The 26,992-nt window shown below is 46.6% G+C and overlaps 1 protein-coding gene across 2 annotated transcripts in view; it reads left to right on the top strand.

Annotated features, from left to right (window-relative positions):
* Positions 1-26,992, top strand: part of LOC146203410 (ribosomal RNA processing protein 36 homolog) — a 56,243-nt gene that overhangs the window by 16,341 nt on the left and 12,910 nt on the right. For both annotated transcript variants that reach the window (XM_084588747.1, XM_084588748.1), the window contains 3 exons: positions 1,358-1,424; positions 19,490-19,669; positions 20,183-20,294. In XM_084588747.1, coding sequence (XP_084444873.1) covers positions 1,358-1,424; positions 19,490-19,669; positions 20,183-20,294 — 359 coding nt within the window. The remainder of the gene's footprint in view (positions 1-1,357; positions 1,425-19,489; positions 19,670-20,182; positions 20,295-26,992) is intronic.

Genomic DNA, 26,992 nt, shown 5'->3' with positions numbered 1-26,992 from the left:
CACCCGCACGCTTCCCTCCTCCACGATTTATTTTATTTATTTATTTTCCAATACTGTTGGCCTGTGAAGGCTGTTACTGGGTGAGGGGCACACAGTACAATTTTTCACTACAAAAAGTGAATGTTTGTAGAAAAGAGAACAATGCATTGAACACCAATAAGAATGGGAATAACAGGTTACAGCATATACAAAATGCACTTCATGGATTCTTGTTAATTGAAGGGAAACTTCTGTCTGAAAACTGATCATTTGGCTGAGCTTATGCATCTGAACAAGACTAGCCCATAAGAGAATTGAATTGCAATCTTTTGTCTTTTGGCTTTTTTTTTTTTTTTTTTTTTTTTTCAGTGTTATGTAGAAGGCACAGTGTCCGGTAATGAAGTAACAGTATTCTATAATTCTCTAGTTACTACTCATACAATAAATTTTGCATGTAGAAATATGCATATTGAATTACGTGAAACTATTTCTACATGTTCTAAGGCTGGCAATTCTTTATTTCAGTGTCCATTAAAACCTACTAAAACCTTAGCTGTGTTTATATGTGCAAATACAGCTTGTGATATTTTGGTAAGCTGCGCAAAATAGATGAATTGAGAATCTCGACAGGAGTGCCCTTCATGTTTCACCGTGAAGTGCATATATTGCCTCTATCATATCAGTGCAAGTATGTTATTTGTGGGTTTTTCTATTGGATATATGCTCATGATGGGAATACTCCATACCTTTTAAAAAATATGCACGTCATTCCTTGGAGCTTGCTTTTTGTGCTAATTTATTAGCACCTACTGTGACTGTAACCAGCATCTCTTACTCTTCATTGTCTAAGTCTGCTTTTTTATGACTTGGGCAGTACTATCATGCTGCTGGGCCAGGGTCGAAGGCACACTGAAGATGTTTGTGCTACTGTGTTTGTGTAGAGCGAAGACGTGATACTCCGGAGACCATCAGCAAGCATGTGGCAAGGATAAGTTATTGTGAAAGTGCAGCTGCCATGTGTTGCGATACAGCTGAAACAAATGCCTTTCGTCCGATATGGTTTTTGGTACTTAAGCAAAACTTCATCTTAAAATACACTTTTACTTTGGTCTTGCATGATTACATGAATAGGCTGGAAAAAGTCATTCTTCTGGCCTACTCCTTTATTTCTGAACTTCATGCTTTGTTTTAGAGCAGTGTATGGAGAATACAAAGCATTGGCAAGGAAGAGCTTCATGGAGCTAATGCATTGGCTCTGGCATCAGGTAACATGTGCTATGCACATTACCTGATGGTAGGTTGCATTGTTTTAAAAGCCTCTGGCAGTTATCCATGCTTTTTTATACAAGTTTGAGATGTGTGTTATTGCTTTTCACAGGCCACGTGAAATGTCTGCCAAGCGACAAGTACCTGTCTACAGGGAAGTCTTTCAAGTTAAAAAGAAGGTTAGTATGCAGTTACAACATCTTACATTTACAACAAGAGTGCCTTTTGCTTCATGCCTTGTGGCACTGTGTCCAGAGACTTCAGGCTTTTTTTTCTCTCGGAAGTGCCTAGCACTTTCTTACGAAGGCAGTAATGCAGGCCCCGTTTGATATCCCTGCAGGATAAGATGGTAGGACAATTTCGTGCCTAGAAAGAAGAATTGCTTTTCAGAACGGATAATAATGATGGATGCTGTGAAGTTTTATGGTGCATTTTGCGAGGGCTTTGTCAGTGCATTCAGACATTTTTGCATAGCTTTCTTATTAAAAAATTGGCGATATTGTCGCCATTGATGCTGCACTGTGTGCCGTGATCACGTTAACAAAGAATTGGCTCAGCAGATGCGCGTTGTGCGTTGCAGGTTGAGCATCGGGGAAAAAAAAATCATTACTGCTGCTATGTGCTGTTTTGTGTGTCATCAAAATGGAACAGCCGCGAAACACACAGTTAAGCATCCAATTGGAGAGACTTGAGCAATGGGTGAGCATATTTGAGGAAGTAGGAGCCAGCGGTTGAGAAGAAAATGAAATAGGTGAATCACTTTACCTTGCTGGCAAGTGGTAGGTTGACAATTTAGACACAGTCGGTAAATTTCAGTTCGCTCGTTTCACACCCAGTTAGATTACCATGTCTCCTAGGGCATAGCCCTGCTTGTTGGTATCGAGTTATGCTTCAACATACAGACGTGAATAAGCTTTTATCGATGCCCCCCGCAATACAAATGAAATACAATGTTTCAGCAGTTACTGGTTTTTATGGTCAGTGCTTGCACTAAAGCAAAACTAGAAAAAAAAGCAGGAATGCATGCATTGCATTTGGTACAACAATTACATGCTGTGATTAGTTCTACAACACACTCACTCCAGCACTCTAAACAAGTATGTTTGGAGGTGTGGTGCATACAAGGATGTTGCCTGTTCAGCTAATGTTGTGGCCACACAAGTCATACAGAGGCCAGTCGGAAATGAAATCATCTCAAACCATTTAAGCTTTCAGCATCGTCCAGTGATTTTGGAAAGTCTTACTTGTAACTATACAGCATGCAACTTGAGGCGTGCTTTCATTTTTCTGACTTTCCCTTGATGCAGGAACACTCGGCGTTGTCAATCTTGGCATCACTAAAAAGCCTCCAGGGTATTTTTGGTGATGTCAGTACAGTAGGACCTTGCTATAGCAAACTCGTACAGTAAAGTGAAACTTAAGTCCCAGTTGATCTTCCATAGGTGGTTGTACGTTTTTCCACTTTATATTAAAGACATTTTTGGTAAAAGTTTGTGATAGTAAAGTGCGTCTGGTCGTGGCGATGTCTTCCATGAAAAGAGATTGACGCACGCATGCTACCTAGTGTCGCGAGGCAAGTTTAATTTTTTTTTTTTTTCCGGGAAAAAAAAACACCAAGTGGTTTTAAATGGCTTTACAACTATGCTTAGCAGCACTCAAGAAAAGCCAACATTGTGCAGGCCTTGGAGTCGTGAGGGAAAGCATGCACAGCATACAGGGAAAAAGAAAGTAAAGCTGTCTACAAATGGAAAGAAGGTGGCGCGGTTCATTTAGAAAGCAAGAGACAGTAAAAGTGCAGTGAGAAAATAGTGAAGGGAAGACAACCAAACATTCGCAGCACTGTTCACTACAAAGCACAATTTAGCAGTGGCAAGAACTGGAGATGCGGCATGTGCGGTTTTGCAGCATGTCACTGCTGTGGAAGATGGAAACAGTGGAAGATGGCGCCATGTTCATGGAAAGCTTTGGTTTTCACATGAAATTAAACTTGGTTATATTCGTATCCACGTTACCCTCATGTTTGAGAGGTCCTTCCACAAGATGTAAAGTGGCACAAAGAGATGATGAGAGAGATGGAAGGTATTTTAGAAAGTTTCTTTTTTTTTTTTTCATTAAGCAACAAGATGTGTTCAGTAAGGCATTTAATTACCGGACAGCATCTTCAAGACCATGTCATCACCAACAACTGATATAGTGCCATCAGAATGAAAAATCTGCTCTATACTTTGTCTCACGAGCGCTGCAGAAGGCAGGGGCAACCTGGTTTAATCAGGATCATGCGAACTACAGTAGGTAATTGTGCTCCTACATGCGCCTCTCTCACCGAATTGGTGGGGGCGGCAGTAGGACCACAATTATCTGTTGTAGTGCGCAGAGGCGAGAGGCACATAGGAGCATAGTTACCTATTGTGCGCATGATCCTGAATCAGCCAGAGTTCCCCTGCCTTTTGCAGGGCTGCATGCATCTTGTGAGACGAAGTATAGGAGCTGTTCTGTGAGAGCTAGGTTCTCAAACCCTACTTGATGCTGCTGAAAGACCTTTGCACTCAAAGTTCTGGAGAAGCCAAGTCGCATTCCTGAACTTTTCTTGTTGCTAAAACCCTGGCATAAGTTGCCGACACTCTAGCGAACAAAATTAAGGCGGGGGGTACACAGAGTGAGGATGTGCAACTGCTCAAGAGCAAGATAAAATTGAAAGTATGCTATCATTGGGCCCCTAGTTAAAGTTCCAAGCTGATATGTGCCTGATTAATCATCTGAGCTGAAGTTGGAACTAGTAAAGTATCTTTGGTTTCTTTGCTGTTGTAAAAAAAAACACGGTAGAAGCAGTCGAATCGTGCGAAAGTTAATCAGTTCATAACGCACCTTGCTGCAACCTCGACACCATTTTTATTGACATTTGGGACCACTCCACTCCGAATAATTACTTCTACATTGCCGCCTGCCGAGAATAAAAGAACTGTGTGGAAACCGAAACTCCAGTTGTCATAATGTCTGCCTAAATGTGCCTGTGCATGTCATTACACAGAAATGTTCGTTTGGCAGCGCATCCAACGCATTTGGCTACATATGACCGATTTCCTATGGGGCGGTCCTGAAAAAATTGAATTGGTATGCCACCACAATGTCAACGTATTCTACACAATGCATTTTCTTAAATGCCAGTAAATTCTAACAAATATATACTATATATTAGATGCATTTCTTTTTTCTCTTGATTGCAAAATGTGCAGCTTACATTTATACATTCTTAAGACAGTATGATACAATGCCTGATGGGAATTGTTCTTACTTATAGCCAGGACCACTTTGTCGAAGTTTTCACGCTGACCAGAAAAAGAAAAACTCAAGTGGGATGACAGTTTTTATAGCATTTTTGCTCATACATCACTTAAAAACAAACTAAATTCAGGATTTTTTACAGCCCTTACACATTCATATGGCGTTACCCAACTGCAGTACAAGCAAATGAATGCCTGAGTAAGCCAGTGATTGGTCTCTGGAAAAGTTTTAATTATAAAATACTTGCCTGTGCTGCCAGTTTACTCTCTAGTGTTTTGTACTACTTGCAGTCCCAAATGCTAACCAGCATCAGTCAATGTAAGTGCAGGAAGTCCAAGACTATTCTACATTCTTTGCAAGTCATCATGAGCTGACTTTACTGCATCCCAGTGTCCTTGTTGGTATTGGTCAGCTGCTTTCCACAAAGGGAAGAAACAGGGAGAAGCAGCAAGGCTGGAGTGAACATTTTTTTGTGTGTCCCATTCCTAAGCAAGACTTTATACACAACGTGCATTTGTGAGCCAATCAAGATAACACAGTACAGCAGTGTACGACAACATAATTTATGCTGCTCTGTTGAAGCAAGAAAGATACAATACATGAAAGTCAGCCTGCTTCTTCTGCTGGGAAATCTAGTTTCAAGCGCACATCGAATGACTTGAAAAAAACTAGAGTTAAAACTGGTGTTATGTGACACTTTGAAGGCTTTCTTAAATTCTCACCTGAAGCAGTATTCAATTTTACACTTTTTATTTATCAATACTTTCGCCCATTCTTTTCTGTATGAGAAAAGCAGCGGGTACACAACACGTGAGGCATCAGCGTTTTCTTTGCCTAGCAAACGAAGTGCTCTCACCCTGGACCATTCTTGACAACGTCACCTCAGTGTTGCCTGCATGCCGCCATCTGCAGCATTTGCAGAGTTCCCATGACTAACCTTGGCTCGACTGCAGTGCCTCCTGTGGTTTGAGGGAATTGCCAGTGCTCCAACTTTCCCACCGTAATCACCTTCACTCGTGAGACATAATAGATTGTGCAAGCAAATTTTGGTATACCTGTATACGTTACAGTTTCACCTCCGAATGTTACTTCATCTCATTTTACATGATCTTCAGCGCAGAATTGATCTCGCATTTTTTTCTTACCGGTAATGATACATCTGTTTCTATCAATATAAGTCGACCTTTATCATAAAATTATGGTTCGGCTGGTTGTTGGTTCCTTTAAAAGGGCACAGGGTAGATCGATTTATTTTGTGTGTGTGTATATGTGTTGTGTTATATGAAATTTATTCTCTCTCCTGAACAAGATTCACTGTCACTTGCCACTCTGTTCACACTGATCATAAATGGAGCCCTTCTTACAGTCGCCATTTGGCTCGACTACGGCGCCACTATAGTTCATAGAAACTGCCTGGACACACCTAACTTTTTGTTGCACGTTTTCTTCTTTGTAATTGTATATAAGTCATTACTACGCATAGATCAGCATGTAGTATTCACTTACTACCACTAAATAATTTATAGACAAGCGTCAGCCCGTGATGACAACGGAGATGTAGCGGTGCTGGCTACAACAGTGACTTTTGGGGTGTAGGCAAAAGCCCGAGCCGTCTGCATTGAATGCGCGGCACTTGCTGTGTTTTCGAGCATAATTGCTGATATTCCTGCAAGCTGTGGTGCGGCTGGTTGCGCCATGAGGTACAAAAAAGAAAATGACATCTGCTTTCACATGTTTCTTGCGGTCAGACACAGATGAGAGCGAACGGCAGCGGCGTTAAGCGCGACAAGTAGACCCTTCTGTGAAGGATTGCCTTCGCGGTTAGCGTGCGTTGCACTTCTGCACTGGAACTTGATCAGTTAGTTTGCAACTCAATTTTCATGGTTGCTGTTCGGCCGAACGACGAAAAGCGCAGTAGCAAACGCCTGCAGCTTGTGCACGGTTAGTTGTATATACGTATGTAAGTATAACTTTATTGAGATGCCGGCAAACAACGGTTTAATGCGTCGTGACGCTGGCCAAGCGTCGACCCGGGGTTATGCCCTTCTCTGCATTACCTCATTTTGGCCCGTTTGTGGTGGGCCGTGAGGCTTGTGCTTTTCAAGCGCACCTCGGACCTGCTGGACGGCCCATAGTTGAATGTCCTTGTCTATGCTTTGTACAGCACGTTGAAGCTCGAGCGGGTATGTCTTGGATGTAGCTTCAGTTGGGAACCTGGCGCAGTCCCACTATCAAGTCATAAGAATTAAGTTTTGACGCGGTATTCCGTGTGGGTGTGATCTTATTCGAAGGCAGGAAAACCGCGCTGTGACATCCCATTCACCTGCAGTATACTGTCCGTGTACATGCTCGTACAGAAAAGGACGCAAAAGCTGCTGCGAGGGTAACTGCAGTTACCTTGAACAGTCACTCCAGCACGATATTGCCGAAACAGGCCTGGTCTTGTGAAGTATAGCTTTTCTCTGTTTTCACTTTCGTGAGTTTCAACGAGTGACTTGATCTTCATCACCGGTCCTAGAAAGCTAGTAAACATCGTTACGATTCCGGAAAAGTCACTAAGCGTTGTTTATCAAGATTATTAAATTTTCTTTTTGAAGGTCATTAGGAACTTGACGAACGAGTTAAATATCGACGTACAACTACAGTCAAACCCGGTTATAACGAACTGCGTAATTCAACGCAATTTGTTCGCTATATAAAGTATTTCGCTATAACCAAACCCGTTTATAACGAACTTCAGTACCAAATTCGTTATACACGATGTCCAGACAGCGCAGCGAAAACGCACTAACTAAAGAAAAACCGTGCCGCTCACCATGAATCTACAAAAGAAATTTATTGCAGATAAATGCTCACTTATTTGCAGTAGGCAGTGATCTTCGCCTGAACACTGCATTTAACTCCATCAGCGAGAATCGCACTTTCCACACGCGACATCATTTCCACAAACTCCAGTCCGCTTCCCTGTATTCCGGAGCAGTATCGACGCAGCAGATCGGTAGCAGCGAGGGCTTCGTGCAACGTCGGGCGAGGGCGATCGTCCTCCGGCGGCGGCTCCTCGGTCTCCTCGTTCGCACCAGATGCCAGCATGTCGGCAACAACTTCCGAGTCCAACGGGCTCGCTGTCACGGCTACGTTGTCGTCAACAGTGAGAAAATCCTCCAGGGCAACTTCTTCGGGCACAGCGTCCGGAACATCAGCGAGTTCTTCCCACAGCGTGGCAACATCGCTGTCATCTTGCACAGTGCACGCTTCACTAGCAGCTTCTGCATCCTCTCGACATAGTCCAGCATGGTGGAAGCAGTTGCGGATTGTGGATTGCGTCATGTCTTGCCAGGCACGGTTAATCATTTCTATTGCGGCCAGCAAATTAATCTTGAGCTCGTCATTAACCCGCAATTTCACCAACAGCCGCTCAACGACGCGTTTCCTGTAGCCCAGCTTGAAAGCGCGGATGATCCCCTGATCGAGGGGCTGCAAAACCGCTGTTGCGTTCGGTGGCAGGAAACAAAGCTCGATGTTCTTGAGCGTGACGCCGCAGTGGTGCGCAGAACAGTTATCGAGGAGGAGGCAAATCTTTCGCCCGCTCGTTGCAAGTTCCTCGTCCCAGCCACGCAGCCACGCTTCGAACAACGTTCTGGTCATCCAGGCCTTAGAATTTGAGTTGTATGTGACTGGGAGTGAAGTGCATCCTCGCAGGCACATAGGAGACTTGAACTTGCCTATGACAAGCGGCCGCAGCTTTGATGAACCGTCCATGTTTGTCGTGAGAAGAACGGTGACTCGGGCCTTATTCAATTTGCCGCCATGGCACTTCTCATTCTTTAGCGCCAAGGTTCTGCTCGGCAGCAGTTGCCAAAACAAGGCAGTCTCGTCGGTGTTAAAAATATTGCACGGTTCGTATCTCTCCGTGACAGCACGCCACACGTCTTGCATCCACTTTTCAGCACTCTCAGCGTCCACTGCTTGGCTTTCACCTGCAACCACCTTCCCGGTGATGGAGTAGCGGTCTTTAAATCGTTGGAGCCAACCACTGCCCGCTGTAAACCCCTCGACGTCCAGGACGAAGGCAAAATCTTTTGCCTTCTGTTGTAGCATGGGGCCAGAGACCGGCAGATTTCGCGCGCGAACGTCCAAGAACCATTAGTACAGCGCTTTCTCTACTTGGTCGTAAGCCGGCTTGCGGTGGCGAAAGCCGTCACCATTTGGTCGTTCCTGTGCATTGCCTCTGATGGCCGACTGGTTTTTCAAAATGGTGCTTAACGTGCTCCGCGGAATCTTGAAATGCGCAGCAACGTCAGACTTTTTTTCGCCGCGGCCAACGCGGCGAATTATCTCCAGCTTGTCGGAAAGCGGTAGGGCACGCCGCTGCTTCGTCGTCATCTTGCAGGATGTAGCGCCGGAATGCAAGCCAGCAGCAACGTAGGCACGTCCGGAATCGTGAGGATAGCAGCAGCACGACTTGCAAACGCGAACAAAGAAAGCTCCGAGGATGCGGGAAAGTTCGCCACTGACGCGTTCGTTGTTCGGAGGCTGCCTTCCCTTCGCCCAAACTTGAAACCAGTTCTGGCCGGTGTTGCTTCTTTCTCGAAGCGCAATAGGTCCGGAGCTGCTCGAACGTCTTTGATCACATGGTAGGCAGCTGCCGAATAGGAGCGCTGCAAAGAGAGGCTGGCCGATGGCGCGGATTTTAAAGGCTACTCACACTACTCCGGGCGACGGCCGCGCATGCGTACAGGAGGGTCCCTCGTGGAAGCTGCTGTAGAGAGCCCCTCCTGCGTTTTACGGAAGCGTGGCATCGGCGCAGAAGCAGCAGAAGCACCCTAGCGGGCGCGTGATGACGTATGCGCTGTGTGAGACCTTGGGGAACGGAGCCGTCGCCAATCCCCCTCCCATCTGACAACGGCATGCGCTAGAAGTATTGCGGCCCGGCAGCGTGGGCTGCCCGGAGAGAACTCTGAGCTGGCACAAAGGCCCGCCCGTTGGCGGGCGTTTGGCGACCGATCGCGCGCGCTGAATTCGCTATATCCGATGTGTAGTTCGTTATAAAAAATACATTTTATATGCATAATGCTAGCGGAAATTCGAGTGTTCGATATAAAACATAATTCGCTCTATCCGAGTTCGTTATATTCGGGTTTGACTGTACACCGCTCTGATCGAGAAGGATATTTAAGTACAGTATATACGGTATATGGAGTTCAATGTTTTAAATTGATTCAGCTATGAGGGGTACAAAATAACCAGAATAAGATAATGGATGATTCGCATTTGAATAAAGATGTTCCAATTGTGTTAAAAAAAAAAAAAGCAGATTGCTTAAATTTCGCTGAAGAACATTGCATTTGCGCTCATGCACCTCTCCTATAAAGCAAAGAGAACAAAATATTCTTAAAAGCCCTCATGTATACAATAACCTGTTAATGATCTTAACGCGTCTATACGGTGAAACAGACGTGAAGCTTTTTTTTTTTTTATCGACCAGGATAAAATAAGTTGGCAGCGTGCTATAGGCGAATGTTTCAAAGAACTAAACGATTGAGTTCTTTTTATTCGATGAAATTCTGTCACTTAAGTTGGGCAGGTACAGTGACCTAATTCTTCTTTAGAGTGAATTCAGGTGCTTGGAGAAGCGGAAAGCCCATCAAAGAAGTCGTCATATAAAGAACACGCTTCCAGTCATTCATATCATTTTCCTGCATTCATGCGCGAGCAATAGGCCCTGGAGTTGAACTGTGTCGACTATTAGCTTTTCTTATACATTGTGCTTTCTCATTTTCATTTAACTTAATCAGTCACTACCGCTGCCCACCGTAGCCGAGCGCTGGTGAGGGCACGACGGAGGAAGCGAATGCAGCTCTTCGCCGGGTAATTCCAGCAGTATTCAGCTGAAAAAGTGCTGAACTACTCTCCTGGTACAAACCAAACTATTTCTACGCACAAGTGAAGCTTATGCTTCAGAATAATCGCATGCGCGAACCGGTTTCGAAGGCAGCGTCACTTGGCACTGTCACGGCCGGTCTCGAGGGAGAGAGCGCGCGCTCTTTCTTACGGCCTTCTCAATCGCCGCGTGAACAATGGGAACTTTTCTCCTTGAGTCACGCTCTCCGCCGCTGCAAGGGGCGCGACCTGCTCACTGTTCGCTCCTCATCTGCTTCAGTGGCAGCGGGTGGCTTTTGCCTGGTTTCGCGCTGTCGCCCGCGGGTTTCGTGGTGAGTGTGGCCCCTAAATGAAAGATTACAGAAGGTAGATGCTGCAGCGGCATTCTGTCAGCGTGCTACACACATGAATGGAGTCTTTATATTAAAAAACACTGTCGCTCAGCAAACTCTCGACAAGCATATGACATGTATTGCGGCATGGTATCTGCTTTTCATTTTAATCTGAATTTTTGCCCAAGCTTGTACAAGAAGATGAATAAAAAAAGTGAATGAGCAGTGATCACATCGAAGCTTCTTCAAGGCAAACATAACAGCAACAATGGCAAAACTGTCTTTCAGCGCTAGATGAGAAACCATGTTAACACCGAAGATGAAAATAATTTTATAAAAATGTATTGTAAGTTGCACAATGCTTACATGACATAAAGTATTAGTAGTATAACGTCAGAGTTAACGCTTTTAAGTTTTGTTTTCAATTTTGCTATAATTTATAGACCAGCAAATGTTTTATGTTGTATTATAAACATTATTTTAATTTTGCAAATAAACGTTGTTTTAATGAAATGTTTACAGATATCATGATTATTTCATGTAAAAACAGGAAATCTATTTCAAGCACTAATTCCTAGCAATATTTTCTTTCTTTTTCTAGTATGTTTTTGAACTAATAGTTGCTTGTAACTATCTGTGCAGTAATGCCTGCCTTAGAAAGCAATCGCTGCCCCATTATTTTGGTAGAATTCTTTGCTTATTACACATTCGCCACTGTTACTCAAGGGACACTCCTCAATAATGGATATAAAAGCTTTTCTCTGTGCTATTTATTCAGAGGTGACTATAGGAGTTGCATGTCACGCTGTATTGCGCGCCTAGGCACCTAGTGTCGACACCGACGAAATCATTTCAGCTCTGCCGCAATCAGTAACCGAGGAACTGAAAGAAGTGATGGTATCTCCTGTCATCCCATTACCCACTGTCACGTATTCTGGTTTAGCTTATGTCGTGGATACATTGGGAAGTTAATCAGTGACTTAGGGTGTGACGCTTGTGCTATCCTTCTTGAAACCAGCGAAAGAAGCAGCCCCGTGTACACTATTCTGCGAGGACAAGATTCTAGCGGACTGCATTATCCAAAACCAGAGTTTGTAGCTCTCTTGGAGAAGGTTGTGTCTTTTTTTGAAAAAGGTGTCGTGCACCTACCACACACAAATGTCCTTGAAGTCCTTCAAATCTTAATCCAGCCAGCACTTGAGAACTCATCTTTGCTGAGTTGCCCGGAAGGCATTGACAATAGCCAAGGTCCGCTTGTTTAATATGTGAGAAATTTCTCAGACTCCTTCTTGTCAATTATGCTAAGAAGGTGACAGACAGGAACGAAAGGCCAGCTCCTTATGTGCACAAACCGTCCAGAAAGATTTTGAGACTTTAATTTTCTAGCCGCATGTACCGTTTTGATGAATGAGTGCAATGTGTTAACTTTGAAGGGCATTTTTTTTTATTGCTTGCTGCTCTTTTCAATTATGCATATCTGTTTATGCCCATTTCCTTGATTAAATGTTTTTTTTATCACTGGTATTGAACTGACTACGACTGTCTATGTGTGCGTCAGTCGCGAGACTGCGTATACATCTGCTGTCTTTCAACCTACTGATTTGTTTTAAACGAAGCTAGAACAGCCCACTTCACTAGACAACTGAAATTTTAACTGTATGCGTAAATTTTTGTTCCTTACTCTGAATCTGAGACGTGCTATGAATTTTCGTCAGTGCCTCTTTTGCTCTAAACGAAAACGGCAGCGGTTGACAGAATACTTGGAATATCCACCGAACAGTTTGCCATGCACTAGCGTCAGGTCGCGCTATACCTGCTTACAGTTTTCAAAGCACACTGCTGCATAAAATGGTACATATAGTTTTGTGAAAAATTTAGGGGCAAAAAGTGTTGATGTAAGTTCACCCGAAACTTCATTCGACCGTGCGCGACAGCACTGATGAAGGCGCGCGCGCGGCATTATTGACTATTTTATTGCTCATACACGATAAATCAGAAGCTGATTACGGCTTCTTCCTATAAGCCATAAGGGGTGAAATATCAGGACCTGCCGGTTGCAACCGATGCGGGCGGAGCGAAGAGCGAGCGCACGTTTCCCTTACGCGTGAACGGCTGTAGCGGAGGAGCAGCAGTGGGGCGGTGGCGACCCCACCGAGGCGCGGCGGGCGGTGGAAACAGACCCCATTGGAGAGGCCGTAAGAGAAGAGAGAAACGCGCTCTCCCTCGAGACCGGCCGTGGCACTGTGTAGGCACACCGCGTTTTGCCTACACCCTATGTCGCTGCCGATCGCAGCGCCACCTTTTTTTACAAACATGACGCTTGTCTATAGCCGAATTTCTTCTCTCACCTATTTCTGTTTCAACAGCCGAGTGATGGCTGTAACATCCAAGGTCACGTCAAGCATGAGAAAAACTGACATAATCGCTGCTTCGATGTTGTAATGCACTACACCACTAAAGTCAGCCTACCTTGAACCAGGTCACAATGAGTGAAGAAGGTGCATTTATGTCACAGTTTTTCTCAGGCTTCAAAAATCTGCTGTTAAAACTGAAATATATGTGAAAAGATATTCAATTATAAATTATTTAACAATTGTTGGTGAATGATACGTAATGATTGATGAATAATTATTTCTTGTGCATCACGACAAAGAAGAAAATGTGCCGCTAAAATTTCGTATCTATGCACCTTTTTAGTTTTTGAGCAATTCATGTCATTTTTGTGAAATAGGGGATTGCAAAGATGTGCAAGCAATTTTTAAGATTTTTCTTGATAGTAGAACTTAATGAGTGTCTGAAGGGTTCATATTACGTAAAGAAAAAAAAAAACTGGCTCTGCTGCTTGCGCAGCATGACTGATGAAAGGTGCAGCTAAGAGTACTGCAGATTTAAAGAACTGGCCACCAGCTACATGTGTTGAAATGCAAAGCCTGCAAAAGAGTGGTATATTGTAAAGCAGCTTAACCTGATATCATATGGTGCCCTATCCTTTCTGCATCTGCGTTTGTTTGCTTGTTTGGCATTGTTTTGGGCATTTTGGGACTTTCGGCACGAACAAACTCGACCAATGCAAATATGGTGCTGGATTGCTTTAGTGCCATGACTAGCAGATGTCAGTGTTAGAAGTGGGGAAATTAGGCCAAACATATGCAATGAAGTGCATCCCTAAACTTGAAGTTACTGGTTTGTGTGTGAAAGAAAAGGTTACACCAAAAGTTGTGTGCAAATAGTATGATGTTCTGGTGAACAGCACATTTAACACAGTTTCGATTAGGCTCAGCGTCTGATATTATACATATGATACGAGAAAATCTTCATGGAGGTCATGGAATAAAGGGTATGTAAAGAAGACGAAGAACAGACAACGCTGTGGCATCGCCATCACCATCGCTTGTCTCCGGCGCCCATCTCTCGTGCTGAAGCTGTGCCCTGTGGCTGGCAATTCGATCCTGCTGTGCCCGAACTACTGGCAGAGCTAGGCGTTCGACCAAACTATTAAATCCACATTTCACTTGGTGGAGGTCAATCCGAGGTTCCCTGTACCCATCTCGCCTTGGAACTTCGCAGCAGAACGTTGACTACCCCAATGACGGAGCCGACTTCATTGCACCTAGTTCCGCCCTTCACCTGCACAGGTGCCTTTCGTCAACGGGACCCCGCTACCTTCAGTGGAAGCCGCGATGACGATGTCGACGATTGGCTGTCCGCTTACGAACGGGTTAGCTGTCACAATAACTGAGACGACAATTGTAAGCTCAGCAATGTCAGCTTTTACTTGAGCGATGTAGCTAATCTGTGGTTTCGAAACCGCGAGTCGGACTTTACTACCTGGGCTAATTTCAAGACCAAATTTTCTGATGTCTTTGGCCACCCCGCCGTCCGAAAACTCCGTGCGGAACAGCGTCTTGGGTCGCAAGTGCAGATGGCCGGTGAACATTGAGGACATTGTTGATTTGTGTCGTTGCGTTGACCCGACCATGACCGAGGCCGTTAAGATACGTCATGTCCTCACAAGAATTGATGACGGCGCCTTCAATATGCTCATCGCCAAAGGCCCCACTAGGTCAAAGAAATCTATGACCTCTGTCCAAGCTATGATGAGCTCCGCAAGAAGCGTGTTTTGATTCGCCAGCCTCACTCTTCGCTCGCTGGACTATATGCGGAGAGGGGGTCATCTAGCCTCTCCGAAGACATCAAGGCTTTTGTAAGTCAGGAGGTCGCGCGACAACTGTCCCTGCAGCCATATGTTATAAGGAGTCGTCACCAAGTGGCCTTTTTCCGGAGCTTCACCATGCAATCCAGCGACATGTTTCTGAAGTCGTCCCTAATCCTGCTCCTCAATCAGCTCCAGTCGCACTCTCAATGCCAATCTCCGCGCCCACAATTTCATCGTCCAGCGTTGCGCCACTGAGCTACGCTCCAGCATTCGCGCCGACTCCTCCTCAGGTACTGCGTCGCACATATGCCGAAGTTACTTCAATTGAGTCCACCTTCTGAGCCAGCATATGCCTACACTTCGCCCCCTATGCGTTCGGCACCAACAACTTTTGCTCCCCCCTTGCTTCAGACACTATCTCCATGGCGCACTTTAGACAACAGGCTTATTTGCTACCACTGCGGCATCCCTGGGCACACTGTATGCTACTGCCAGCGCCGCTTAAATATGGCCTTTGCTACACGGCCTGCGCCACCTTATTTGGCCCCCCAATTCCCAGTCTCATAGGGCCCTCCAACAGCACCGCCTAATCCACCGGACTTCCTCCCTCGTCGTTCGCCATCACCACGTCACCACTCCATTTCGCCAATGCACCGACGACCCGCTACCCAGCCGGAAAACTAACCGCCGTGGTTCGCGAGGCACAAACTGCGTATTCGACAGAATTTTAAAGTCCTCATCTTAATCCCGCGAATGGTATTGCTGTCATCGTTGAAGGCGTTCATACTCTTGCGCTCGTCGATACCGGTGCCGCTGTATCAGTTGTCAGCCAAAAACTCTGCCGCTCCCTCCGAAAGGTGACTGCACCACTCGCAGGATTATCGCTTCGTACCGCATCTGCTCACAGTATACAGCCAACAGCTGTCTGCACTGCTCGCGTCGTCATTGCTGCAGCCTTGTACATCATCGAATTCGTCGTTCTCTCCACATGTTCTCATGACGTCATTCTCTGCTGTGATTTTTTTGTCTCAGCATCATGTTTTCATTGACTGCACCAGTCCTCAAGTAGAGCTCATTGAACCAAGTGATGCACCGTCTGATGCCCTGCTCCACGAGCCGTGTCCTCATTTTGCGGCGAAACTCCTCGTGGCTCATGACAACCATCCCACCCGTTGCTGTTCTGGTTCCCCTCACTGCCTCTTTTACCACCGCCGCGACAGTCCTTTTTGTGCCCTCTAACGTTGTCTGCCACCGCTGCTACTTACTGCTGCCATTTGCCGTCCTTGACATGAACAACGGCGCTTGCACACTTCTAGTAGCCAATCCTCTTGTGTCTCCCGCTATGTTGATCGAAGGGGAGCGTCTCGGCCGCATTGAGCCCGTGGACCTTCTGTTCGCCTTTGATGATGTGTCATTACCTGTTTGCCAAGTGACACCTTGATTCCAGCTCGTGCGGCTTCCGATCCGCTACAGCGGGACTTCTTTGGCCATTCTGTGGACAGCGCTCTAGAGCCGCGCCGCTGCGAGCAACTTCTTGACCTTCTACACCAATTCCGCTCCTCCTTCGACATCCCGCAGTCTTCCTTGGGCCGGGCGGTGACCGTTTCGCACTCCATCGACACTGGCGCTCACCCACCTCTCCATCAGCGGCCGTATCGTGTGTCCCTGACTGAGCGCCGTGTTATTGCCCAACACGTCGATGACATGCTGCAACACGGAGTAATTAAAGAATCCTGTAGTCCATGGTCGTCTCCTGTGGTCCTAGTTAAGAAGGATGGCTCAATACGATTTTGTGTTGATTATCGCCGCCTCAATAAAATTACTCGTCGTGATGTGTACCTCCTTCCACGAATCAACGATGCCCTAGACTGCTTGCAAGGCACAGAATTCTTTTCCTCACTCGATTCGCGCTCCGGGTATTGGCAGGTGCCTATGGCAGAGGCAGATCGTGCTAAGACCGCCTTTATTACCCCAGACGGACTATACGAATTTAATGTCATGTCATTCGGACTCTGTAACGCCCCAGCCACATTTGAAATAATGATGGGCACTGTACTGCACGACCTAAAATGGAACATCTGTTTATGCTACCTCGATGATATCGTCGTCTTTTCAACCGACTTCCCGACCCACCTGACTCGACTTCGCCAGGTCTTCACCTGCCTAACCCGCGCCGGTCTTCAACAGAACCTCAAAAAGTGCCACTTCGGTGCCCGCCAGCTCACAATACTTGGACATATTGTGTGCAAAGATGGAGTTCTGCCTGATCCTGAGAAGCTGCGAGCTGTTGCTGACTTTCCGAAACCGACCACTTTGAGACAACTGCAAAGCTTCATGGGCCTCTGCTCGTACTTTCGTCGTTTTGTTTGGAATTTCGCAGCTATCATAACCCCACTTACACAGCTCTTGAAAGGCACCCCTAACCTCTCCTCTTGGTCACCAGCCTGCGATGATGCATTCGCGACGCTGCGCAATGTTCTGACGTCATCACCAATCCTTCGCCATTATACGACCCTACTGCACTTACAGAACTTCACACCGATGCCAGTGGTGTCGGCCTCGCCACCGTCCTCGCCCAGCGCAAGCCTGGCTTCTCCGAATACGTTGCCGCCTACGCAAGCCTTGCTCTTACCAAAGCCGAGTCCAACTACTCCGTTACTGAAAAGGAGTGCTTAGCAATCGTGTGGGCTATAACGAAGTTCCGCCCTTACTTATACGGCCACTCCTCCTAGGTAGTTACAGATCATCACGCTCTCTGCTGGCTCGCGTCTCTCAAGGATCCGTCTGGCCGTCTCGGGCGCTGGGCTCTCAGGCTTCAGGAATACGACATCTGTGTAGTGTACCGTTCTGGCCGCAAGCACACTGACGCCGACGCTCTCTCTCGGTCACCGTTTCGCTCGCCTGACTCATCGTCCATCATCCTTGACGTCACTGACTCCATCATCCTTGACAGCACTGACTCCATCATCCTTGACAGCACTCGATATGCCTTTCGAGCAACGACAAGATCCTTGGGTTTCTAACCTGCTAGATATCCTTGGCACTACTTCCATGGCTACGCATCCTCGAGCACTCCGTCGACAGGTCTCCATTTCACCATTTGGGATGGCCTCCTCTACTGAAGGAACTACAACTCAGACGGCAGGAAATGGCTTGTCATTCCACGCCACCTCCGCTCCGAGGTTTGTGCCCACCATCATACTGACCCTCAAGGCGTTCATGCCGGCGTCCTGAAAACCTATGATCGAATTCGTCAGAGGTACTACTGGCGGGGAATGTACAATTTCGTATGTCGCTACATCTGCTCTTGTACCACCTGTCAACAGCGCAAGATTTCTCGCCACCCCGCTGGCCCTCTCCAGCCTTTACCGTGCCCAGCTCGCCCGTTTGATCGCGTGGGAATCTACCTTTATGGTCCGCTACCATACAGTGCCGCAGGTAATCGATGGGTCATCGTCGCCGTCGACCACCTGACCTGTTACGCGGACACTGCTGCACTTCCCGCAGTGACAGCCCGAGAGGTAGCCCATTTTCTTCTGCACCACTTCATTCGACACGGCGCTCCTCGTGAGCACTGAGTGATAGAGGTCGGGTCTTTCTTTCTGAAGTAGTCCAAGAGCTCCTGTCGTCTTGCAAATCGATACATCGGGCTACAACCGTGTACCACCCGCAAACAAACGGCCTCACGGAGCGCTTCAACCGCACGCTTGGGGACATGCTCGCAGTGTATGTTACATCTGAATCTGGGAGCTCCAACTGGGACCAGGTACTGCCATTCGTAATGCTTGCGTACGACACTTCCACCCAAACAACAACTCTGAGTGTAGTGCTTTGTCAGATATTGTACAGAAAGCCGAGGAATGCCGTCAGCTAGCTCGCACATTTACCTCCAACTATCAAGGCTATCTCTAAAGATCAGCATGATAGCGATACCCCTGCTCCGACGTTCCTGGCCGACAGCTTCGTTTGGCTATGCGTTCCTGCCATCAGCAAACTAGAATCCAAATACCACGGGCCTTATTGCGTCTTGGAACGCACATCCCCTGTAAACTACGTCACCGAGCCAGTCACCCCTTCTTCCGACCACCGTCGTCACGGCCACGAGATTGTCCATGTTGACCGCCTCAAGCCGTATTACAACCCTCTGGTCGTCTCTTCCCCATGAGTCGCCAGGATGGCGACTTTTTCACGCGGGAGAAATGTAAATTAGATGAAGAACAGACAATGCTGCGGCATCACCATCACCATCGCCTGTCTCAGGTGCCCATCTCTCGTACTGAAGCTGTGCCTGGCGGATGGAAATTCGATCCTGCTGTGCCCAAACTACTGGCAGCGCTAGACGCTCGACCAAACTATTAAATCCACATTTCAGGTAGTATAAAATTGGGATATTTAAAGTTCACTTTTATACTTTTTTTTCTCTTACATTAATGAGAAGAAGGTTGTAATAATGTGGTGAATGAGCTGCTCTTAGTTTTGAGATAATGTGGTTGTTATTTCACTGTGTCGCCTACATTTAGGAACAGGGTATTGCTAGAAAGGTTGGCATAACTGGGCCTTATATTTTGTGTTCTTTTTTTTTTTTTTTCTTCAGGTTCATCAAGACCCACGGTTTAGTGCTAAGATGGGGGAATTTGATGAGAAGGCTTTCAAGGAAAGTTATTCCTTTATAAATGATATACGAGCCAAAGAACGAGATGAGCTGTCAGCCATGGTACGGCACGAGAAAGATCCAGAAAGGCGCACAGCACTGCAAAAACTTCTGCAAAAAATGGTTTGTATTGTGTGTGCAAGACACAATCTATAGACATTGAAAAATAAGCCATTGGCACCATTGTGTGGGCATGCATGCATCGACCATGGTGGCTCAGTGGTTTGGGTACGCAACTGTTGAACCCATGACGGGGGATCAAATTCCAGCTGAAGCAGCCACCTTTTGATGGAGCAAAAAGCAAGGCAAGGTTATACAAGGAAAGCTTAAAAGCTGAAGTACCCATCACTAATAATATGGAAGTCTAGGAAAGTATTCCAACATAACACATGCCTCTGTGTTTAACTGGATCAGAAGCAGTAACATTTAATATGTGACCGTTAAGGTTATTTAACATAAACGAAAAGTTGAAGACAGCAGCTCAGTGTATGTTTGTCATGGAACACTAGTTTTTCATTTTCTGGTTTAACTACAATGCTTTAATAAGTCAACACTTGAGTAAAATGGCGAAATTGTCTGTTGCATCACTGATGTCTCCAGTCTCCATTTATGCCTTGCTTACATACTTACTTTCAGGAAAACCAGCAAGCAACTGAAAAGATGAAGCAAGTGAAGGCTAACCTGGATGAACAGTACCATCAGTTCCTTGCCAGCCACAAGGAAAGCAAACCTATATATCTAAACAAAAGTAAGTTATAGTTTATAAGACAGTATTATAGCAGTAAATTTATAATCCTTATGTTTCACATCAGGCCTTTGAATGCAAAACTGCAGCACTTCCCAGCAGTTATGCTGCGAACCATGTGGGAGATGTAGAAGAGAGAACACAAATGCCGGAACATGTTCCAGCTTTCGTTTTGCCTCTTCTACAAGTACATTCCTGGTGACTGGTGCCAACTGGGTCACTATCACTGTTTTGTGCAGATAGAAAGTGAAAAGGAGTAAAAGAACAGTGAAGAAAGCAGGGTGCATGCCAGGCAGGAAATCGCAGTGTGTCTTGCTCCTTTCCCCTCATCTAGTGTTAAGCTGTGACAAGAAAGCAAGTGAGAAAAAAAAAAGTACACAACTGAACCAGATTGGCTTGGTGATGCATTCATTGGCAGAGGGCAGTATTGTTCCTGTTTCTGTTTTTCACGCTTGGGTCAATTTGAGTTGGTAGATTAAACATGGTGGCTGTTTTAACGCGAAAACGTTTCTAAGCTCGTGGGATGTGAAAATGCCTGGAACTGACAGTTTAGAGAAAGAATCTGCCTTCACCCGGAATCGAACCACTACCCCTCTGATCCCTAGTCGAGCGTGCAAACCACTCACCTAAGCCGGGCTTGTGAGAAACTGATTGTAATTCTCCTTGTCTAGAGTGAGGGCAATAGTAGCGATGACAACGACCAGGCAGTCAGCGACAAGGATAATGATAAGTAGCGATGACAATGACGGCACATTTAGTTAATGATGATGATGCTAGTAGGAATGACAGCGACGATGCAGCTAGTGAAAACAATGCCATTACTGGGCCTCGTGCATCTCTCAAGCTATCGTAGGTTTTCGCCCGGAGGCCCATTTTCTGTATACAGTAAAAGCTCGTTAATTCGACTCCCGTTAATTTGGAAAATCGGATAATTCGACCTTCGCGCCTGGTCCCCAGAATTATGTATAGGAGTCTATGGGAAACTCTCGTTATTCGGACGGATTTCACCGCACAACGGATAATGCGGACAACTTCGGGCAGCTACCGAGGCTCGAAAACGAAAATAAGACGAACGCGGCGCAATAGCAATACCCAAAAGCAGCATCGCCATGGACATCAATTAATCAACTTGGCCTGACTTGTGGCTGGATGGGTGCTTTTTCTTGTTTTTTCACGAGTCGACGTTACTGGCGGTGCCATTTTGTCGTTTTGCTGCTGTCGGTGCGCTACGCTGTTGTATTGAAGACTGCTCGCTTTAGTGCGGCTCATTGTTTCTCTGTTGTGCGCTGGTATCACACACTCGCCCCCGATGGCAACACCGGCGAAACGGCCGAAGAGCTACGAGGCCAAGGACTTGGCTACCAAAGTGGAAATTTTGCGGGCCCTTAAGAACGGGCTCTCCCGACAAGAAGCAATGAAAAATATGACGTTAAAAGGAGTACTTTAAGCACATATGTAAAAAATGAAGAACAGAGACAAAAAGCAATGAAAAAATATGACGTTAAAAGGAATATTAAGCACATATGTAAAAAATGAACAGATTCTTCAGGCGTTCGAAAGCGAGAAGTTCCAAGCGTCAAGAAAGCGTCTGCGAACAGCAGCTCATCCGGAGTTGGAAGAAGCCTTGCTTCGGCGGGTGGTCAATTCGCGTGATGCAAACCTCCCATTGAGTGGACCCCTCATCATGGCGCAGGCCGAGAGGTTTGCACTGATGATGCATATCGATGGATTCAAAGCGTCAGAAGGGTGGTGTGTGCGCTTTAGAGACAGACATGGTCTCGTTTTCAAGACTGTGTGCGGCGAAAGAGGTGCCGTCAACGAAGATGTTGCCGACAACTGGAAGAACGCTCAGCTGCTGGAACATATCGCAGCATATGATCCAAATGACATTTTTAATGTTGATGAAGTAGCACTTTTCTTTAAGGCATTGCCTGACAAGACTGTGACAATGAAAGGAGATCCCTGCGTCGGAGGAAAAAGGAGTAAAGAACGAGTCGCCGTTCTTTGACAGGGACAGGGACAGAGCGCTTGCCGCTTGTCGTCATTGGAAAGGCACAAAAGCCACGGTGCTTTAAGAACGTGCCTGCTCTTCCGGGGGAGTACCGGGCTAATAAAAAGGCCTGGATGACATCAGAAATTTTTCGCGGCTGGATACAAAAGTTAGACCGACGGTTTTCCACGAAGAACCGCAAGGTGTTAATTGTCCTTGACAACTGTAGTGCACATAACAGTGCCACCGGACTGAACAACATTGAAATTGTTTTTTTGCCGCCCAACACTACATCGGCCCTCCAACCGATGGACCAAGGAATAATACAGTATGTGAAGACTAAATACCGCAGGCGCGTGCTGGAACGCATGCTACTGTGCAATGAAGTCGGTAAGCAGTACGACGTGGATCTTCTGAGCGCGGTCAACATTCTTGCCTACGTTTGGAAGAACACGCCTGCGCACGTCATCGCTAACTGTTTTCGACACAGTGGCTTCGTTTTGCCTGAGCCCTGCAATGACACAGTGGCAGAAGTGTCGCCTGACGACAATGCAGATGACTGCCCGGATTTCGGAGGTGTGCTGCCGGATGCGGTGACACTCGCCGATTACATCAGCATTGATGACGGCGTTGCTACAGCCAGCTCTCTAACTGAGGAAGAAATTGTCCGGGACGTACTGCACGGCGAAGATTCGGAGGAGGAAGAGGGGCTACGAGAAGAGCAGCCTCGGCCCCCTCGCACTGTGAAGGAAGCAGCAGAGGCCCTTGTTGTGTTAGAGGAATTTTGTTGGGGCACTGCAGATGGCATGCGCGCTGCTGAGCCCCTGGAAGGACTGAGGAAAATAGTATCCACGTGGGTTTCTGCGGGAAAGCAGACAAGCATCCGTGATTACTGTAAGTAATAAAGGTATGTTGAGATAAAATCGTGCATGGTTTTTTTTTTTTTTTGTTCTCTCGATAATTCGGACATGTCTTACGGTCCCTAGAAGTCCAAATTAACGAGCTTTTACTGTATTACTGGAAATAAATTTCAATTTCTTTTTCAAAAAAAAAAAAAACAATCCTGTAAAGTGGCTTTTGCCATGCCATTCTGTTCTTAACCCTTTCGCTGTCTGGTGTTTCTGGCCATGACGCACCCCCACAGTTGGCTTGGTTTCAGGGAACCAGCATATCTGGTAACGAGCATAGCGATTTATATTCGACCATGATTGCTATACAAATAATATAGTCAATGGAATAGGCACATTTCAGTGTTCTGCAGGTGTTGTTAATAAACATCATCATCATCAGCCCGACTATAAATGAGGATAACATGAGAAAAAAAACGCTGCTTGATACTTCTTGAGAGTCTGAATCCGAGCTCGGTTCGTATTCATAATCAGAAGAGCTATCATTCTAGTCCGCAGTCGAAGGTCCCGGAAATAATGCGCTCATGGAGGACACACTTTCAGTGGCCCACGCAACGGAGAGAAATGGCACATTGTAAAATCAAGATAATAGAGAGAGATTGAAAGAGGCTAAAACAACCTCATTTGCTGCTGCTAGCCACAAGCGTGGGCGCGGCGAGGAAGTGAAAGCAGCGATCAAGTCGTGTAGATCTATTGAGAGGCAACGGCATGCGCCCCTGAATTTGATGTGCCGTAGTGGATGCGCCAACAGAATAAAAATACAGTAAAACCTCATTTATTCGAATCTTAGCAACTCGGAAATTCGGTTAACTCGGACTCGCTGTGCGGTCTTGGCAAGACTGTGTATAGTCAGCAGGCGCTGCCAGCAGGCGCTGCCATTTACCCGCACATCAGTTAACTCAGAGAACTCTGAGGATGAAGGCTACCGACTTTCCTGTGTTACCATGCAATACAGCATGGACACATGGTCCACAGCAGGTGGGCAACGGGAAACCTACGCGAGGCAGGTCGGTCTGCGCGGCTCAGCAAAAACGAAAAGGCTGAAGGGCACAAAATGTGGCTATGATAATAGTGGATCATGTGAGCAGTGGCTAGGTGGCGCCGGTGACCACGTGCTTCAGAGGGAGAAGCCATATCATCATCATCGTCAGGGCGGCGATACTTTATATTTTGCTGTAAAATAACTGCCACTGCTGTTCTGTGGCTGCGATGGCTGTGCTGACTGCACGCCTGATTTCTTTGTCCCAATTGTTTACGATGCAGCGGTGAAAGCGTGCAAATCATGAAAATAAGTGCCCGTTGCTTTGTTCAACTGTGTTTGGGGCCTGTTGCCACTGTCGTTGCGCTCCACAGCGATGGCGACCGCCACTCCTGTGAAGCGACGACGATGTTGGCGCCGCTGGCATGCTGACCGATGACGATATATTATCGGAAGGTCTCGATGAAGATGAAAATCGTTCCGGCGATGAAAGTCATGAGCTGCCGCTGCTGCGATGTTGCACTATGCAACAGGCCGCCGAGGCTCTCGCTGTACTGGGGAAATTTCGCGTCAGATCACGTGACAATGAGCATGCGCACCACAACTTGCTGGGACGGAAAAAAATTGTTATCGCACAAATTCCGATGAAGAAACAAAAAACGCAATTTTTCAGGAAATAAAGGCATGTGTATGGTCAATACATTTTTTGTTGTTTTCATGGTAAATTCGATAATCCGGAATTTGGTTAACTCGGGCATTCTTGCTGGTTCCTTGCGATCCGGATTAACGAGGTTTTACTGTAAAAACTTTCAAACCTGCAGTAGATGGCAGAACAACCCTTGAACCCGTAGCCGCACGCACGTGAGCCACATGATCGCTCAGAGCGAGAGTAGCATGTGTGAAGCGACACGCCCCCCAGCAAAGAAAGGGGGAGGGAGGGGGTGGTGCACGGTCGCTCCGTACTCTTCAATATACGTACTAACACAGCACAGGGGGAAAATACGAACTTGTAGAAAGATTTGACAGATGGCGCAGTCAATCCAAGTGCGCCAGCTTTGCACTCAGGCGCGAAGTTTTGAGTGCATGATAGAGAGCCTACCAGTATGTCAGTGACACTGTGGGAGGGAAGCGCGACAACGTATGGTACGCCCATGACAGCGAAAGGTTTAAGAAAACTTAAGGTGAGCCCTATATTTTTTTAGTTACCATTATCTCTGGTGCTACATATGCTATAGTCAGATACAACTCGGGAACGAATTGGCAAATACCCATCAAAGGAGGCCCTCCATCCAATGACGTCGATCGGTTCCCATGAGGTGGTGGTTAACCATGCAGTGTGAAATTGTAGTGAATTATATGCGAGGACAACATCCTGTGGCTCTGCCGAGAAGGCCCGGCACAAAAGAGAGAGTGATGGGATTTTGTCCCCGTTCCATGAAGAATGGTCTCTACCGACCGTCTCTCCAACTCCCCCCTTCATACCGCCGCAACCGTACTCTGAACATTGCACTTCATGGCATGGTAACCTCCTTCCCTTTTCTGCTTAACTGCCCGAGAGATTAGCCACTACAATCGCAGTTGACGCCGTTGGATGGAGGGCCTTCTTTGATGGGTGTTTTCCGCTCAGTTTTTGAATTCTGTCCGAATATAGAGAAACTTTTGCAGAGGGGTGATAGGCAGTTCAATACATGTCGATAACATCACCTTTCTTTACCCTTGGTAGACACCTTTTCAGTGTCCCTTTAACGGGGGACCCGGCTCTTTGGGATCGAAATTCGACCCCAAAATCGAATGTTCAATATTCTAAGGGATTTGGACAGTTCCTGTGTCACATGAGAATGCACCGACAAGGAAAGTTAGGTACAGCAATTGAGGGTGTTGAGGTCCAGCAGCCAGTTCTCATGCACTAGGAACAGACGTCCTCTTCCTTTTTTTCGGATTCTTGCATGAGGTCTGCCTTAGGCTGCACTACTACAATCACTGTCCGTCGAAGAAGGCGCCATCCTGGCGACTCAAGGCGAATGCATAACGTTGGGGTCGTCTTCAGACGGTCAACAGGGATGATTTCGCGGCTTTGACGACACAGATCCCACAGACACAGCTGTTCGATGAGGTAATTGACGGGCGTGTTCTGCTGTATGATGCGGGAGGTACCGTTATACCAGGAAAGAAGTTTGGATGACAGGCCGGGGGTGGGGGAGGGGACCCAGGTCCAAGCTAGGGAGTCTGGTGTGTAGGAGGGCGCTGTAATTGAGCTTCTGCAATTGATTTGCTGTCGGTGTTGTGTCTCTGTAGTCAGTGCACATGACAACTGACGGCATTCTTCAGCATAGTTAACAGGCTGGGAAAGTGGCATAGATTCGGAAATGGATTGCAGGTTTATGTCGACAGGGCGTCTCTTCGTGATGAATCCGGCCGCCTAAGAATTGACAGCTTTCGTGAGAGCGAACAAAATGGAGAAAGTGAATGCCCTCAAAAAAGCTGCGCTTGAAAAGCGGGACACGACTTCCGCCACAGAAAGGAAAATCCAGTATTTTCAGCAAAGTAGCACGGAAATGTCAGTCGTGTAAGCAGCGTGGTATGTTGTGAATATCGGCACAGTGAACGCTATTCTCAGTGCTGTGACCTGTAACGTGTGGCTTGGTTCCATTTTGTTAACGTGCAGCAGCGTGACTAGATGACAAGAGTTAGCCTTGATATTTGAGAACTACGGTGAAGTCTCATCAGAACGGAGCTCATATCGGGTGGAGGTCCAAAAGTGATGCAACCCCTTCAAGATTAATATTTTCGTTGAACGGCAATGGGGGGGGGGAGCTCTCGACTG

Source organism: Amblyomma maculatum, chromosome 1 (genome assembly GCF_055883805.1).
Source record: "Amblyomma maculatum isolate TAMU_Amacu chromosome 1, ASM5588380v1, whole genome shotgun sequence".
In the NCBI taxonomy this organism is placed as follows: domain Eukaryota; kingdom Metazoa; phylum Arthropoda; class Arachnida; order Ixodida; family Ixodidae; genus Amblyomma; species Amblyomma maculatum.
The sequence above is the reverse complement of the archived record's forward strand: the minus strand, read 5'-3'. Positions and strand labels throughout refer to the sequence as shown.